Source organism: Aethalodelphis obliquidens, unplaced genomic scaffold, assembly GCF_003676395.1.
Source record: "Aethalodelphis obliquidens isolate GAN/ISIS:26980383/991018 unplaced genomic scaffold, ASM367639v1 scaffold1, whole genome shotgun sequence".
NCBI classification, from domain to species: domain Eukaryota; kingdom Metazoa; phylum Chordata; class Mammalia; order Artiodactyla; family Delphinidae; genus Aethalodelphis; species Aethalodelphis obliquidens.
The window spans coordinates 97,807,622-97,823,923 of NW_020837945.1; the positions used below are offsets into that span (position 1 = coordinate 97,807,622).

Consider the following 16,302-nt stretch of genomic DNA (forward strand, 5'->3'; position numbering starts at 1 on the left):
AACCAGAAGACTCCAGTGCGCAGACAGCACTTGCCACCCTGGGGATGCTACACCTTTGTGTGGTGAAGGAGGACATTTGACTTGTAGGATCTACTGTTCAGCATTTTCAAACCTGAGCCAAGCTGAGGAAATATATTTAATTATATTGATATGAAGGAGATCCATTAAGGAGTGAGAAGTGAAATTTTCTAGGTGTCTGACCTTGGCATGCTTTACATAATTTAGTTCATTCAATTTTAGTAATAGCCCTAAAAGGCATATTATCTTGTGTCTACTCTATAGTTACTCCTTTCTTTGAAACCAAGTCCATGTATAGTAAAATGTTAACAAGAAATCAGAACCATGGAAAAAACTTGTCTGTGAGTTCTGCATACTCAGATAGTTCAAGCCTGATGGCCTGGAACCCAGAACAAAAGTAGAAATACAGCAAGTGATAGGGCTCTTGTCATCAGAAGAGAGAATCTACCAATACCTTGGTGGGTAAGGGAGCGATAGAGAGAGACAGAGATGGAGACAGAGGGCAAGAGAGAGAGAGAACGGTATTTTTGATATCAATTAATTTTTGGAAGAAGTTTCTCAGAGAGACTTAAAACAACTTAATGTGACAGTGCCTTTGATGACACTTTGATAAGTGATTTTCACATCAGCACTTTTGTTTGATTATGGTCCCTGATAGTAAATTAAAGATAGATGCATCATGGTAGACGCGGGTCTGTAGCAGCAAACCTATGATGTGTGTAGTCTGAGTAGTCTTTGGCAGGTTACTATGACACGAGGAGGGAGTTTAGAATTTAGAATATGGATAGCTATGAGCTGATAGCATATATAAACTTAGATGATTATTCTTCCCATTATCGTTATAATAATAGCTGACACTTAACAAATGTTTTCCATGTGCCAGTACTGGGGGAAATTCTTTGTACAGGTATCTTATTTAAGTCTCATAACAACCTGCAAGGTAGGCATTATATTTAGTCTAATTTAACAAGTGAAGAAATTGAGGCCTGCTAAAGTTAGGTAACTTGCTCAGGGTCACACAGCAAAGGCACAGGAGACACCGTCATTAAGGTTATAAACTGAATTCCTTTAAAAGTCAGCCAAGTTCGGGTATTTCAAGTGCATGTGTGCCTGTGTGTAGACTGAGGGCCCATCCAACCGATGACACACTTGTGGTCCTCTTCAATTGCCACAGTGTCCCGTTTTTGTTTTGTTTTGTTTGCGGTACGCGGGCCTCTCACTGTTGTGGCCTCTCCCATTGCGGAGCGCAGGCTCAGCGGCCATGGCTCACGGGCCTAGCCGCTCCGCGGTATGTGGGATCTTCCCAGACTGGGGCACGAACCTGCGTCCCCTGCATCGGCAGGCGGACTCTCAACCACTGCGCCACCAGGGAAGCCCCTGCGGTGTCCTGTTTTGACCTTTGAGAAAATCCGGTATGACATGTAGGTGGACAACCCAACCACTGGCCACATTTCCCACCTTGTTCTTGATCTCTCCCCAAACCCAATCACGAAGCCAGTGCCCGGGGATCAAGCAGGGACTCTAGTGGAGTGAAAGTGGACAGAAAGTATGAGGCGGGATGGTGACTGGAACTTTCCTTCTGTGCTGAGGGCCACCCTGGAGACATAAAGTTCTGCCTGCAGCAAGTGGCTGCCACTTTGGGGACGGTTTGCCCAACACAGTGCAGGTCCACACCTGCTGCTGTCCCAGCATAATTCTTAACAGCACCCCTTTCACTCTCAACAGTATCCCCCGTTGGAGATGAGTCATTATGGTCACGCAGCCACCATTTAACTTCTGCTGAGTGCTGTCACATGAGAACTGGCCTAATGTTGCCAGAATCTTATTAGACCCAGATTCTTGATTTTTAAATGGTGACAGCTCTTCAAATGTGGAAGACACTGTGTGTAGGCCAACACTGCAGGGGCTGAAAAAAAATGCTTGTGTGTTGTATTTAGCCCAAGCGCTGCCAGTTCATACCATCCAGATACTGAAAATGTGGGAAAATTAGCAAGAGGTTGTTCCCCGGACAGTGGAGCTTGTGGTTCAGGAGGTTTTAAGACTTCACTCTGATTGCTACAGTCTCACATGGTAGCCCTGGAAAGAACTGTCCTATAGCTATTGGAGGGAGAATTTGGATCCGTCAAGAACTCAATGGTGGGAGAAGGAAAATATATTTAGAAGTTTTGAGCAGATGGGGTGTCTCTCTGTCTCTTATTTATTTCTTGAGTTGCTTTTGTAACTGAAATACCTTTTGGGGACTGTGGAAATTATTCATGCTATGAGAAATGTGGTTTTGCTTTTTGATAGCCCTGTTTTTAATTTGTGAAGAGATCAAAATCTTAGATGACCCCTACCCATTACATTTCATTCCTAAGGTTTTGCTTATTAACAGAAACATTTCATTTTTAGCACAGGACTAATTAACAATCCTTAGCTTCTACGACGTGTAGCTTGTTTAAATGTATTGAAACCACTGAACCAGGTTGTATTGGGTTGTCCAGCTGAATCCATGCCACATCCCAAAATGGTATAGGTTTTGTTGATTTGGAATATGGTACTGTCAAAGGTCAAAACGATCCTAGAAAAAGTTATGTGAGGCTTTAGATGTGAAAATAATAGAATCAAGAGCCCAAAAGGCCCAGGGCTTTACGCATGATTTCCCTTTTTCTAAAATAGAATCCGTGTACAATTTGAGAGAAGAGAACAGACAGCTGAGGAGAGCGCATCAGGACATGCACACACAGCTGCAAGATGTCAAGGTAAAAAAAATACCCAGCATTTGACTGTTTAGTGTTTGCCTGCTTTACTTTGTAGAGTGACCTTAAAAGTCGTTCCCTATTTGACATGCTTTACAATGCACACTGTTATTTTGGGCTTTGCATAAACTGGACCAGGCCCAATACTTTTACCACTTCTGTATCATAAGCTAAACGATGGTCTGGAAATCCCAACATTTCCATTAGTACTGAAATGATTCTTTTGCTAGATGGTTCAATCTTAATAAGCTTTTTTTTTTTTTTTTTGGCAATACAGAAATACCTTTAATATCTTAAGTGAAAAATAAGTACATGAAGTAGAATTCAGGCTATTATGATAGCTATATACAATTATGTAGAGAAGACCGAAAGGAAACATATAAAATCATTTGTAACTTATTTAAGGATAGTGGGATTATATATTTCCCCATCTATTTTTCAAATATTCTGCACTGTTGTTATAATGTTTTTATAATAAAAATGTTAATTCAAATATTATTAATAATATTTTTCACTTATTTCCAGTATGGCTGTAACGTTGCAGGTTTGTTAGATTAATAAGTTTTTTATTTACAAAGGTTTATTAATAGCAGGTATTTTTCTTTGTGTGTTGATTTCACTGTAAGTGATTGTGATATTTGGGTAGCACATTTTAGATTGTGGAATACATTAATCATAGTCTGCCCTCTACAAAGATTTTGGAACCTAACAAATACTGCACAAACAAACAAACCAGCAAGCAAGCAGCATCTGGGTGCTCATGCCACTGTCTGCCCAAGAGGAGTTTGTCCTAGAATGTTAAAACTCAACCTGTAAAATTCTTTTCTGTGTAGCAACAGCATAAGAATTTACTCTCCGAGCATGAACAACTTGTAGTGACTTTGGAAGACCACAAGAGTGCACTAGCTGCTGCACAGGTTAGAAGGGTAGCGGCCTCTCTGGGTTCTTTTTAAGTCTGCTTAACATTTCTGAATTCCTCTGTGCGTGTAGTCTCTTAAAGGCCAGGCTTCACTGAGTTCCTTAGGACAGAGCTTTCCTGATCCTGAAGATCATGCATGCTTTCAAAACTCGATCAAGAGAATATTAAATAAACCTTTGATTTTTTTTTTTTTTTTTGCACTGGCAGTGTGGTGCATATTACTTTTTCTACCCTCCTCCAGCCCCTGCATGCAGTAGTCTAATACTTGTTTCAGTCACAGAAATTATCCCACATATGTGGTCCTTTGCCACCGTGTGACCTGTATTGACGCTTGCTATATAATCTGTAGGATTTTATGATGCTAGCTACCTAAATAAATTATTGTCAAGCTCTATATTTTATTCCTCCCTCCCTTGCTCCCAGCTTTACAGCCCACACACACTGCTTTGGGGACTAGGCTTATGTGTTGTTTGGTCAAATTACAGGAAATAAGAAGAGCTCTCAAGTCAATAGAGAAGGAAAACGAGAGTCGTGAGCTTCATTTGTTCAAAGCCTAGAACAGTCCTCGGCACAAGGCAGGCCCTCAGTAGACACTTACTGAATGAACAAGTGAACAAATACAAGTGTTGGAGAGCTTATTAAAGTAATATCACATTGAGTGTTATACAGCTTTCTAGTCGAAGCAAAGAAATAAGAATGGCTAGTTTAGTTGCTATGTCTTCTTAATCACCGGTCTTCACTTTTCTTCTCTTGGAAGAATTAAAAGAAAAGGGCAAAGGAAAACCAACTATCTGTGCTTACCAGGAGACCATGTATTATCTTTTGTCTTTATAAAATTATTAATAGAATCATATGCTGGGCCCTGATTCATCTCAGAGGCTGTAGCATCTGTGTCTCTGGGACCCTTTTTCAAGGCAGTCATTGATTATCTCCCTACAAAACTGTAGCTGTGTGGTAATTTTTTTCCATGGGTATAAATTAAATTGACTTTAGAGGGTATTATTACATTCAAAACCTTCTTTATAAAATTTTTACCAATTATTATTATTTTCTGTGAGGCTGCTTTTCATACTGAAAAATATGACAAACCAATTTGAATATTCTATGTACTATAATAGCCATAAATATTAGACTAAGCAACAATTTGAAAATTCAGAAAAATATAAGTAAAATAGTTCATTTAATGACCAAAGCCAGATTCTGTCGTAAGCATCCTGGGAGTATTGCCGACAAGGTTTTGCAACAGAAAAAATATTTTTATTTAACTTACATATAATTTTCTATTTCTTTCAATAGCTTTTTGGTTCTTTTGGGTGGGGCCTCCAAGTTTCTCCTGCTCTTTTACCTCCGTATTAAAACTTTCCCCAGAGCTGCTCAGAAAACAACTGCTATTTCAGGCATCTACGTCTCTCATGTAAATCATCTTATGAGATTCTGTCTTGACAACCTGATTTTTTTCTTTTTTTTTTGCGGTACGCGGGCCTCTCACTGTTGTGGCCTCTCCCTTTGCGGAGCACTGGCTCCGGACGCGCAGGCTCAGCGGCCATGGCTCACGGGCCCAGCCGCTCCGCGGCATGCGGGACCTTCCCGGACTGGGGCATGAACCCGTATCCCCTGCATCGGCAGGCAGACTCTCAACCACTGCACCACCAGGGAAGCCCGACAACCTGATTTTGAAATGGAATAATTAAGGGCGGGAGAAAGCAGGAACAGAGTAGAATTTGAGAGTTTACAATTTATCAGGGATTATCATAATGACTTTATGTACAGAATTTTATTTACTATTCACAACCTACTGAGTCATATAATACTGTATCCTTTTTATATCTAAATAAAGTAAGGTCAAAAAGGAGTACTGTAGCTGGCCCCAAATCATTGCCCAGAACCAAGCTGGAAGCTTAGGGACATCAAAGTCACACTTAACTCTTCAGCTGGAATTTGTGGAGACTCCCTGTATCACAGTTACCTGGGCCTTGCTCCAGACCTATTGAATCATCATTTCTAGGGTGGGGGGTCCAGGAGCCTGCATTTTTAACATGATCCTTCCATAATTTAACATGATTCTTAATGCACGCTAGTATTTGAGAACCACAGCATTGCTGCCTTCAAAGGTTATGTATCTAGGAGGAGGAGAAAGAAAAAAAGACTAGAATATTTATCTTATTAAAAGTATCATTGTGTGGATGTCATCTTTTTTTCTTTGACCTCCAAAGTTGGTTTGCAAATGTTTGGTAGATTTCTGGGCTAAGGGCCATTGTTAGCCGTTTGGCATGCCTTTGTTCAAATGATAAAGAAGCACTCCCCTGAGACAGATTTAGCAAGCAGACTTCTTCACCTCTGTGTGAATTAGAAAAAGGCAGAAAGGGGGTGGGAGAGCACTGCACAGGTGCACAGCTGTGGCCGCAGGAGCACGACTCACCAGCCTCGACTCCCCGTCTGCTGTGCACACTGAGGGCAGCGGCCCTGGCCAGCAGGCTCTTTCTTTCAGAAGAGATTTCTGGGTTCTTTGTGTTCATGGAGTGTGTGTTTACACACACAGTATTTCTGTTTTAGGTTTACGGTGTTGGTGCATATGATGAGCTAAGTATAGTCTCTTGGTTTTCCTACTTAAAGTGTTTGATTTTTTCCGTCTTTCTAGCTTCTTGTATTAAAAATATCACACACACACACACACACACCCTATCACATATACACACGGGTACACACATATGAGTATATGAGTATATTCTAGACCTATGCCTTCATTAGTGCCTTTGTTGCTCTAGAAGAAAAGGACATTCAGAATTGAAGAATAAAAATCCAGCCTCATTTCATGCCTATGCTATTGCTTTCCAAAACTGCAGAGCACAATACAGGAAGCGCTCTGGAGAGGAAGGGACCCTTTGTGAGCACGTATTGACTGGAAGAAGAGGGTGGCCTGAGTGATTTTACATGTATATTCAGTTACTTATTTGAAGCCTATGGTTCTTTTCTGCTGAAAAGTATTACTCAGACCATATTGGTAAAAGATAATCTGCACTTATATTTACATAATTGTGCAATTTTAAAATAGAGTTTAATGTCATAAAACTGATTGCATAGCTGTCTTACTTTTAATAATGATATTTAGACTAGAAATTTATATATAAAAATCCTGACTTAGTTTAATGTAGCACGGGAAACTAACATCTGTCTTAGATACTTTTTCTCTGTTCCCTTTAACTCTAATTTGCATGTGCTTATAAATGGTTGAGCATGTCCAAGTAAGTATAGCTAATGCATGGAAACAGTCTGCGTATTCTTCCTTTCTTGCATTTAGGTATAATATTTTTGTCCAGTCTTCCAGTGAACCATCTATGAATGATATCCTTTTCCCTCCTCAAATTGTGCAATTTGCATCCAATTGTGCAATTTGTATGCAGACTCAAGTTGCAGAATATAAACAACTGAAAGACACTCTGAATAGGATTCCAAGCTTTCGAAAACCAGAACAAACAGAGCAGCAGAATATTACCCAGGTGGCACATTCTCCACAAGGTGACAGCGCAACAAGGGACAAGTTACCTGGAGAGCCTCGGGAGGTAAGAGGCATGAACTGGTCATCTGTGGTCAGGTCGCTTTCCCTGTCAAGCTGTCCTCAGCTGAACTGCTCTAAATATTGCCAGCTCTAACTGCAGAACACCGGTTCTCACATTTTAGCATATATCCGAGTCCCTAGCAGGGCTGTTAAAACAGGAATAACTGGGCCCCAGCCCACAGTTTACAGTTCAGTGAATTTGGGGTGAGGCCTGAGTATTTGCATTTCTAGCTGATTTTGCTGGGCTGGGGACGCACACTTTGAGAACTGCTGTTCTGTTTCCTGGAAAAGACTGAACTAGTTTTGTCTTTCTTCATGTGGGTATATTTGTTTGAAAGGAGCTGTCATGTCTGAATATTTTAGGGGTTTTTTTGGGGGGGGGGGGGTAGAGTGAGAAGGTTAAATGATCATGAGGATATTATATGACAGTCAGCCCACTTAAGTTTTAAAGCTGATAATATATTTGAACTCGATGCTGTACTTGGTCCATACAAAATATGTCAAAGTTTGTATTATATAGCCTTCATACAACTACAAGAGTATAAGTGCTAGTCACAGAATCTATTTTTTGTATTCCTGTTCTTCATAAAATTAAGCCTTGTTGCTTAAGAATATCTCCCAAGTGAAACATCAAAAGTGGTGTCGCCCATATGATTAATTCTTACAGAGTTGTTTATGCAATCACACCTGTAATAAAAATGGCAAGTATGATTATCTTTCCCCCGACAAAGTCGTTTTAAACAGTGAATGTTTGAGAAGACTTTCCCCAACTCACCTTCTCATCACCTTATGGGAATAATTAAGTTGAAGTGAGTGGACTTCGTTTGAATCTTCAGTCTGAGCAAAGCATTCCTTCACAGGTTCTGTATCCCCCTGGATGCTTGTTCTTTGTCTGGGTCTTATGTTGCTCCTAACTTAAGAAAACACAACCAGAGCCCTGGTGTGGAAATTGGTTCTATTCTCTATCTAAGTTTAACTACCAGTTTACTGGATTAAGCTTTTAAAGACTCAGACTTTTTAGTTCTTCCATCTGGGAGGTGGAGATAATAGTCATCTGCTCTAACCTTTCTCACAGGGATGTTGTGGCGATAAGTGACAGGTGTTGGAAAGCACTTAGGGCCCTTCAGAGAAATATTTCCTGTAAAGCCAGGGCAGTATCAATTCAAACTTGTCAGGTATGCAAGGACTTGGTAAAATGTACACCTCCAAAAGCCATCCTCAGATGTCTGAGAAAGGACTTTTTCCCTTGGCTTATTTGTTTATGTATACAATCCAGTTTCTAAGTTATGTTTCTGCTAATTTAGGAACAGGGCTTCACATTTATTTCAATTATGGGACAGCAACCTGACCAAAGAAAGTATTCTTTCTGCTAAAGAAGGTTGGTGGGAGGGAGGACAGTGACACATTTTCCTATTGATATTATACCATCTCTCTTTTGCCTCTCTTTTCTAAGTAATGAAGACCGTATAGAAATCTCTGAAACTTGCAGAGAAAACTGATTTAAATCAACCAGTTTTAGAAGAGGAGTTCTCTGTGAAAAGACACATCTTTTTCTTTTTCTTCAGAATTTTCTGTGTTTATAATATAAAGTACTCACAAAAGACTTCCTCTGGTTTACAAAGAAATACCACTTTAATACGTCAGAAATGTTTAATTGTACCTGATTTAATGGGCACTATTATAGCCAACATATGGGTGTCCATTAGTAATGGCATTCTTTTTTTTATATTTGCTAACAGAAAACAAAGCTAGCTCATCCTCTATTTGATCTTATCCTTTTCTTTTCATATAATTATTGAAAACAAAATTTACCTTGAAGAAAATTACGTATTTGATCACTTGAAGTATGAGGGTTTTTCCCTTTTTATTCTAAGGGAGAACAGGAGTTAGATTGCTTTTGAGGGTAGGGTCTACTGAGATGTGGTCACTTATAGGCTTTACTTTTAGGTTATTTACGGTATTCTTTCCACGATGAAATTTTGCTTACGTTGTCTCTATTTTGTAGGTGAGATCACACAGTGAGAAGAGTTAAGTGACTCCACTGCAGCCATACCTTTCAGTCAGGACTCTATATTTCTAGACTCCAGGATTTTGCTTATGTTGTAACCCCGTAGACATGGTAATAAAGAGATTCTATCACTGCTTTCGAAATAGAAGAGTGTCATTTCCAGTGATGTGCTTGGCCTAGGTGTCCCGAAATAGCGAAGTGTGGCAGAACCATGAAGCAGTCCCTAGAAGAACGGAGGAAACAGAACCTTACCCTCACACCCAGAAGGAGGCAGGATTCCAGGCGCCCGCAGAACTGACCCAGCGAGAAGCGGGCCGTGAGGAGCCCGAGGGGCGGCCGGCGGAGGAGGAGCACAGGAGGGCCCTGGAGGAAGAGGCGATGGAGCAGGTCGGGCAGGCCGAGCACCTCGCGGAGGAGCACGACCCATCGCTGGAGGAGCAGCGGAACCGGGAGTGGGCGGAACGGCGTGAGCGGAAGGAAGCCAGGCTCCTGGAAGGGCAGGCTCGCGCTGGGGTACGAGGTCATCCAGCCAGTTACCTGGGATAAGGGGTGCGCCTTTGTGTCTACGTGTAGTTGACCCTTGAGCAGGGCAGGTTTGAACCTCACGGGTTCACTCCTACCAGGATTTTTTCAGTAGTAAACACTGCAAGACCTGCGGTTAGTAGAACCTGCACGTGGGGAACTGCCCAGAGGAGCCCCTATAGGGAGGGAGGCTATGGAGGAACCCTATATACAGGGGGGCGACTGAAAGCTGTAAGAAGATTCTCCACTGCACGGAGGGTCAGCGCCCCAGCCTCCCACGCTGTTCAAGGGTCAGCTGTGTTAAGGAAAAAGCCCTCGTGTATAACAGTCTATAAAATAAAATTGGGGTGATCTTGCTAAATGTTACATGTACCTATTTAAATGTTCTTTTGTGATGTTAGTAGCATAGCTACCTTATCCCAGAAAGACGGTTGGGGAAAAGAGAAGGTGCTATGCGTGTGTGTATGTATTGTCTTTGTCAAGAGTGCGCAGTGAGAGAGACTCAGTCACACCCCTTTAACAGAGTAGGAGAGTAGATGGGCACCTCATCCCGCACCTTCCAGTCTGTGCTCGAGCCCCGTGGGCATCTTGAGGCCGAGAAGTGACGCATTTTCTGTGGTCAAGGGTACTTTTCTCCCTGTTCACTTACTTACTGTCAAATCCTATGTTGGCTTTTGCACACTCACCTTCAGGGTGGTTAGCAAGTCATCAGAAAGCTGACTTAAGGACATGCCACTAGGTGAGTGAGTGTGTTTAACCAGTCTCTGCTCAGGCTCCACCACTGAGCACTCCCCTCTCACATAAGTAAGACCCATAAAAACATCCATTATTATTATAAATGAGACTTTAAAGAACTGAAAGCAACCCTGAGTGCAGCCAGGTGTACCTTCCTTACACAACCTCGAAGGCGATACCTGACGGTAGGCTACCTGACCCTTACATGGACGCTGGTCACCTTTTATTTATAGCTCTGAAGCTTTGTTTGGCCTCGAACGTTCCAAGACTTCAAGCCGCTAGAGGCTTTGGCTGGGCAGGTGTGAAGGCCCCCCTGCGGGTGCACTCTTAAATTGTTGCAAAGGTGGCATGAAGAAGCCTCTCTCCCAGTCTTGGGTCCTTCATAGCTTTCCTCAAAGGTAATTCCCCATTAGGTTTAATTTCCCTCAACCATGCACCCTGTTCCCTTTCGTGAGAACTGTGTGGACTTGTATTAGTTGGGAGAGGGGGGCGGAGGAGGGAGTGGTAGACGGCTTAATGCAAGCAGAGTTTAAGAATTCCTGTATCAGGTTTTCCTTTAATCAGAAAGTTCTCTCTTCTCATCCATTTTTGGTTTCTTTGAAGAAAAACAGTTCTCTGCTTTTCCACCCTAATCTGAAATTTGACATGTTTTGTCTCCGCTTAGCCTGAGATTAGTATATGCATTGCGAGAGTTAATTAGCTTCCCTAGGTCTTTAGGCTTCATGGGAAAGCCTTAGCCTCAGCCTCAGCTCACAAATCGCGCCATTTAGTCTGAGGTTATTACGTGCCCACATATACCAGAGCCTTCTGAGCATAAATTTAATTAGGGTTGAAACATTTCTTCTGTTGCGTCCTCCTCCATTTGAGAGGGAGCACATTAAAAATCTGCCTTAATGCCAACAAATGGAGAAGACCAGTTGCTGAAAGAAGCCAAGGGTGATTGAGAGCATTGGGAGACAGGAGTGGAGTCCAGCCGCGGGGTGGCTTTGGACCATTATGACAGTTGACCTGACAGATAGGTGTTCACAAACCAGCCTTGCCTTCTGCGCGTGTCGCGCGAAAGGGACGAAGGGAGGACCCAGGGGACCCGACAGTTCTTGCTCTGCAGCGACTCTCTGTTCCCCAGGTGTATCCCTCGGGCAAGCCGGTCGCCAAATTCCAGTCGCCGTATGAGGAGCAGCAGAGGCTGGCAGTGCGGCGGGTGGAGGAGGCCCAGCGGCCGAAGGAGCGCCACGAGGCCCTGCCCCAGCAGAGGCTGCAGGGGCCCTTGCCGCACCAGCACCAGCCGCAGCTCCTCGCCAGGGAGACGGCCCAGCAGAGGCAGGCTGGGCTCGCCGAGGGCCGGCCGCAGCGCCCGGAGCAGACACGGTAGCCTCCTGATGGGCCTAGGCAGCCCGCCTCTGGCGTTCACAAGCAGGATAGAGACGGCTTCCTGTATTTGTTACCCGTGAACTTGAGGGGCTCCTGCTGCTCATGTAGCTGAGGCAGAACCACTACCTGAAAACTACATTCCAAACATAGAATTTTCAGAATAATCAATATTTTTTTCCCCTGCTTAAAAATGACAGTGTAGGGCTTCCCTGGTGGCGCAGTGGTTGAGAGTCCGCCTGCCGATGCAGGGGACACGGGTTCGTGCCCCGGTCCGGGAGGATCCCACATGCCGCGGAGCGGCTGGGCCCGTGAGCCATGGCCGCTGAGCCTGCGCGTCCAGAGCCTGTGCTCCGCAACGGGAGAGGCCACAACAGTGAGAGGCCCGCGTACCGCCAAAAAAAAAAAAAAGACAGTGTATATCTCAAAATAACCTATCAGGTTTTGTGCTAACTTCATTTTATTTTATCATTTGAAAGGCATTTTATCTTTTATAAGGCATGTTTTGAAAGTATCTGGAATCTTTATTAAACCTAATTGGATAAGTTTAAGAAATATTTTTATGGCTTTTCAAAAAGTGTCGAAAAATTCATTGATAACTCTCTTTAAAGATAAATGACTTATGTCAAACTGTGCTACTTAATTTGTGTCCCTGAGGTGATGATTGTTTGTTTCCCTTGCAGGCAGCAAGCTCGTTATGATGCTGTAGATAATGATGTTGTTCAGGGAGCAGAGGACCAGGGCATCCAGGAAGAGGAAGGAGGTGGTGAGCTTCTTAGATGATGAATGTTTTAATAAAACTGCTTGGTAATATATAATATCAACTCAGAGTTATATGTGTATCTGCATACTCTCTGAAAGTAGAGCGTTCCTGTGAAACCTTTTGTAAACTGAAATGGTGTAAAGCAAAGAAGCCATTACCATAGGACACATCTTGCTAAGGGATACACAGAGTAAATCGAGGTAAAGCACAGGTGCTCACAGGCACAGTTCAGAGCTCTGGGGGCTGATGCTGAGCCGCTGAGTGTAGGTCCTGGGGAAGGAGCTGGACGGACGATGCCACTCTCACTGCTCTGCTCTGGGTGTGTACGGTCTCCACGAGACTCTCTCTCTCTCTCGCTGCAGGACCAACACTAGTCGCTATTTTTGCTTTTCACCTTTTTCCATAAAATTGGAAATCCTCTTCCGAATTCTTTCGGTTACCCAAAACAGGTACTAATGTAGGTCTTTCGGAAAAGTGAGGTGACATAAAACGAACTTTCAAAAAGCGGAGGATACCTGTGCGTACTACCATCTGTCTTGTTGTTGTTGGTATGCTTTTCTTAATCCTCCCAAACAGTTCACATTGGTAGCCTAAATCACGCAAGATAATCCGTTTATTCTCTGACATTTTAGAGAGGAAATGGTAGTTTAAGCATTTTGTATGCTAAGTACTTATTTCTAACACATTGTCATAGGACTGTTATACTTTGGGAAACTTCTACATTTTCTTCTTACCTTGGAGGTGTTTAGATTACTGCCTTGAAAGTTTTTCAAATTAAGTCAGTAGTAGCTTTCATTTGCAGGGCGCATCTATGTGTCATTTATCAAATACCGCTTACTGTGATGATAGGACTAGACAGTAACCGTTTCCCTGGCAACACTAACACTTAGCTCTGTATCCTTTCCTAAAGAATCTAAAGGAAGGTGATTACTCAAACTCCCTCTACAGCCTGTTCTGATATTTTATAGCCCTTATCGTCAAGACATTGTTTTCCTTATGTCCCCCCATGCAGCACTTTAAGCTTTTTGGTTCCATTATCAGTAAGACTAGAGAACCATTTGTTCTCTCTTTTATTTAATGGATCCCTTGGTGCGCTTGAAACCTGATGGAAAGTCACCTGCATCTTTATTTTCTACAGGCTGAATACTCTCCCTATACTTAACCTTTCCTCTTGCATCTTACCGAAAGAAGTTATTTGTTCCTCTCTTTGTGTGCTCTTATCTGTCAATACATTCTCTCAACTGAAATAACTTTGTTCAAAACGTAGCAAGTAAATGTGTGTGTGAGTATAAGCGTGCAGTGCTTGTGGCATCATCATTACCGCCAATTCAGAGAACACAGGACGACGGGCTGAATTTGTTTTTTTAGCTCCACAAATGGGGTTGTTATTTCTTTCATTTCCTGAAATAGCATCAGTTTCTTCTTTCAGTGCCTTGCCATTTTCTCTGACATTACCAAAAATTAGTTGACAATTTTAGCGATGTCCAATTGACTGGGCTTTATCTTATCAAGAAAGTTTTGATCGTTGTTTTTGGCATAATGGGGGGGGAAATGCCGCTTTTGTTGTAAACATTTGTTTTGGGAGAGTTAGAATGGTGTCACTTACCCACACTGTCTCTGTAGACACAAGGCCTTTCCACACTATCTCTGTAGACACAAGGCCTGGGGAAAGGGCATAACTTTTCCAGAAAAGCTGAAACATACACCTTATCTCGAGCTAACCTAGCAGGAGGAGAGAGCGGGTGAAGTGGTCTGCAGGAAAGCCCGCTGGTGACTTTGCTTTGCTTTCAAAGGGAGAATCCTGTCTGGTTTGTTTAGACTGATATTAGTTCCTTTGATTTGCTAGCCTATGAGAGAGACAACCAGCACCAAGACGAGGCAGAAGAAGACCCAGAGAATGGACATGAGCTTCAAGAACAAGGGCCCCACGAAGCTGACCCAGAATCCGAGGCAGATGTAAGTGTCCTCTCTTCCGGTCGTGACACTTGGGAACTCACAAGGCAGAAAGGAAACGTGAAGGTTTACCCGACACCGTGACTCTGGCTCCAGATATGTCTGTTATTTCATCAGCACAGAAGGAAGGTGGCTTACACAATTATATGATATGAGCAATGTTGTTAACTGTAAACCATGGGGGGTGTGTGTGATGAGAATGGGTTAAAGGTTGCTCTGGGAAAACATCCAAGGAGTTTCCCTCTGGGGACTTTCAGATTAGTCAAATTAAAATAGAAAAGCAAAAAAGAGACATTGAAATATGTAGTAGTTCTGAAAGATGAAAAAGAAAAAAAAAAAAAAAAGCAAGTGTGGGAGTTGGAGAGAGAACCAGAGAAAGGAGATTAACCACTATGAAGCATGTTGAGCAGTCTGCTAGGGTGTGAATGTATGTCATGTGACTCTCTGTAATCTCCCAACAGTCCAGTGACTATTTTAATAAATACACAGATAGGATTGTGAGGTTTGAGAAATGAAAGAAAAAAATTTCCCAGACACCATGATGCTATAGAAAAGTTAGAATACTAGCAGTTAGAGATATAGTAACCAGAAATGTTCTTTTTGTTTACTCAAAAAGGACCAAGACTCCCAATTCAGTTGGGTGGTCTGTGGCCTTGGCCTTGCCTGCAAATGAGTGTGTCCTTATGCTTATGTGTAGGTGATTTTCACAGTGTAAAATCCTAGCTCTCCTGTCATCTTTTGCTAGGAAATCCACCACCATGTTAATAAAATTCAGTCTGTGCTATCCTGTGGGCCCTGCCTGTCCATATTCTTCCTTGATAAACATTGAGAAGGTCTTCCTGACAGATGCTTGAAGCCACCCTGATGGAAACAGCTTTTGCACATAACTTGCACTGAGAGGTGGCAGAACACATTTACCCACCAGCCCCTGAATTGGCATTTCTCAGAGTATGCTCCAGGGAACCCTAGCCCTGAAATATTTTCAGGAAAGAGCAAGAGCTATAGATAGAAGGAGAGTGTGAGAGAGCCAGAGGATGTGAAAGAGCAAGAGAGTGTCCATGAGAGAGCCAGAAAGCGAGTGTGCAAACACCTGAGAGCGTCCTGAGAGCAATGGAGGGGACAGAGGAAGGGTGGGTATTCCAGTCACTGACTTTGGGAAACGCTGTGTGTTTCGATTGCTTACCTGACTGCATACTTCTTTACTCTCCTTTCATCAGTTGACTTGCTCTAGATAACACGCTGGGAAACGCTGGCCTTTCTACCATGCCTTCTCTTAATTAGAAATTATTAGCCTGCTTGTCCCTCTCTTTGTCTCATACTTTATCCATTTATTTTTAAAGTAAAAACATTTTTGTCCAGCTTTACTGAGATTTAATTGATCATCTAACTATTTTTTGAACGTAACAACTGTGCCTATTAAACGTTTTTTACTACTTGGTTAGAGTTGGAACTAATGTGTACATTTTCACGTACTTTTGCAAAAGACATCTTGTACTTTTTTTCTGAAGAAAATGTGTTACATTTTTCCTATATTTCCACACAGTTTATTGATAACGTACAACAAGTGATCCATATAACAAGATTGTGGAGTAATTGGAGTTTAGTGTGAAGGTTATGATTTGTCACATTCCCAAGAAAAGTGTGATTTTGCTCTTGAACAAAGTACATAGCCAGCGATGTGCAGATAATACATCAGCTGAGACTGCAGCGAGCTCTTGTACA

At 42.5% G+C, this 16,302-nt stretch overlaps 1 protein-coding gene across 8 annotated transcripts in view; it reads left to right on the forward strand.

The window, feature by feature from the left end:
* GOLIM4 (golgi integral membrane protein 4) overlaps positions 1-16,302 on the forward strand; it is an 80,316-nt gene that overhangs the window by 50,365 nt on the left and 13,649 nt on the right. For 3 of the 8 annotated variants that reach the window (XM_027112318.1, XM_027112349.1, XM_027112367.1), the window contains 7 exons: positions 2,677-2,759; positions 3,590-3,673; positions 7,077-7,235; positions 9,420-9,752; positions 11,623-11,864; positions 12,548-12,630; positions 14,474-14,583. In XM_027112318.1, coding sequence (XP_026968119.1) covers positions 2,677-2,759; positions 3,590-3,673; positions 7,077-7,235; positions 9,420-9,752; positions 11,623-11,864; positions 12,548-12,630; positions 14,474-14,583 — 1,094 coding nt within the window. The remainder of the gene's footprint in view (positions 1-2,676; positions 2,760-3,589; positions 3,674-7,076; positions 7,236-9,419; positions 9,753-11,622; positions 11,865-12,547; positions 12,631-14,473; positions 14,584-16,302) is intronic. The other 5 variants (XM_027112324.1, XM_027112358.1, XM_027112332.1 and 2 more) reach the window with 4 other exon arrangements.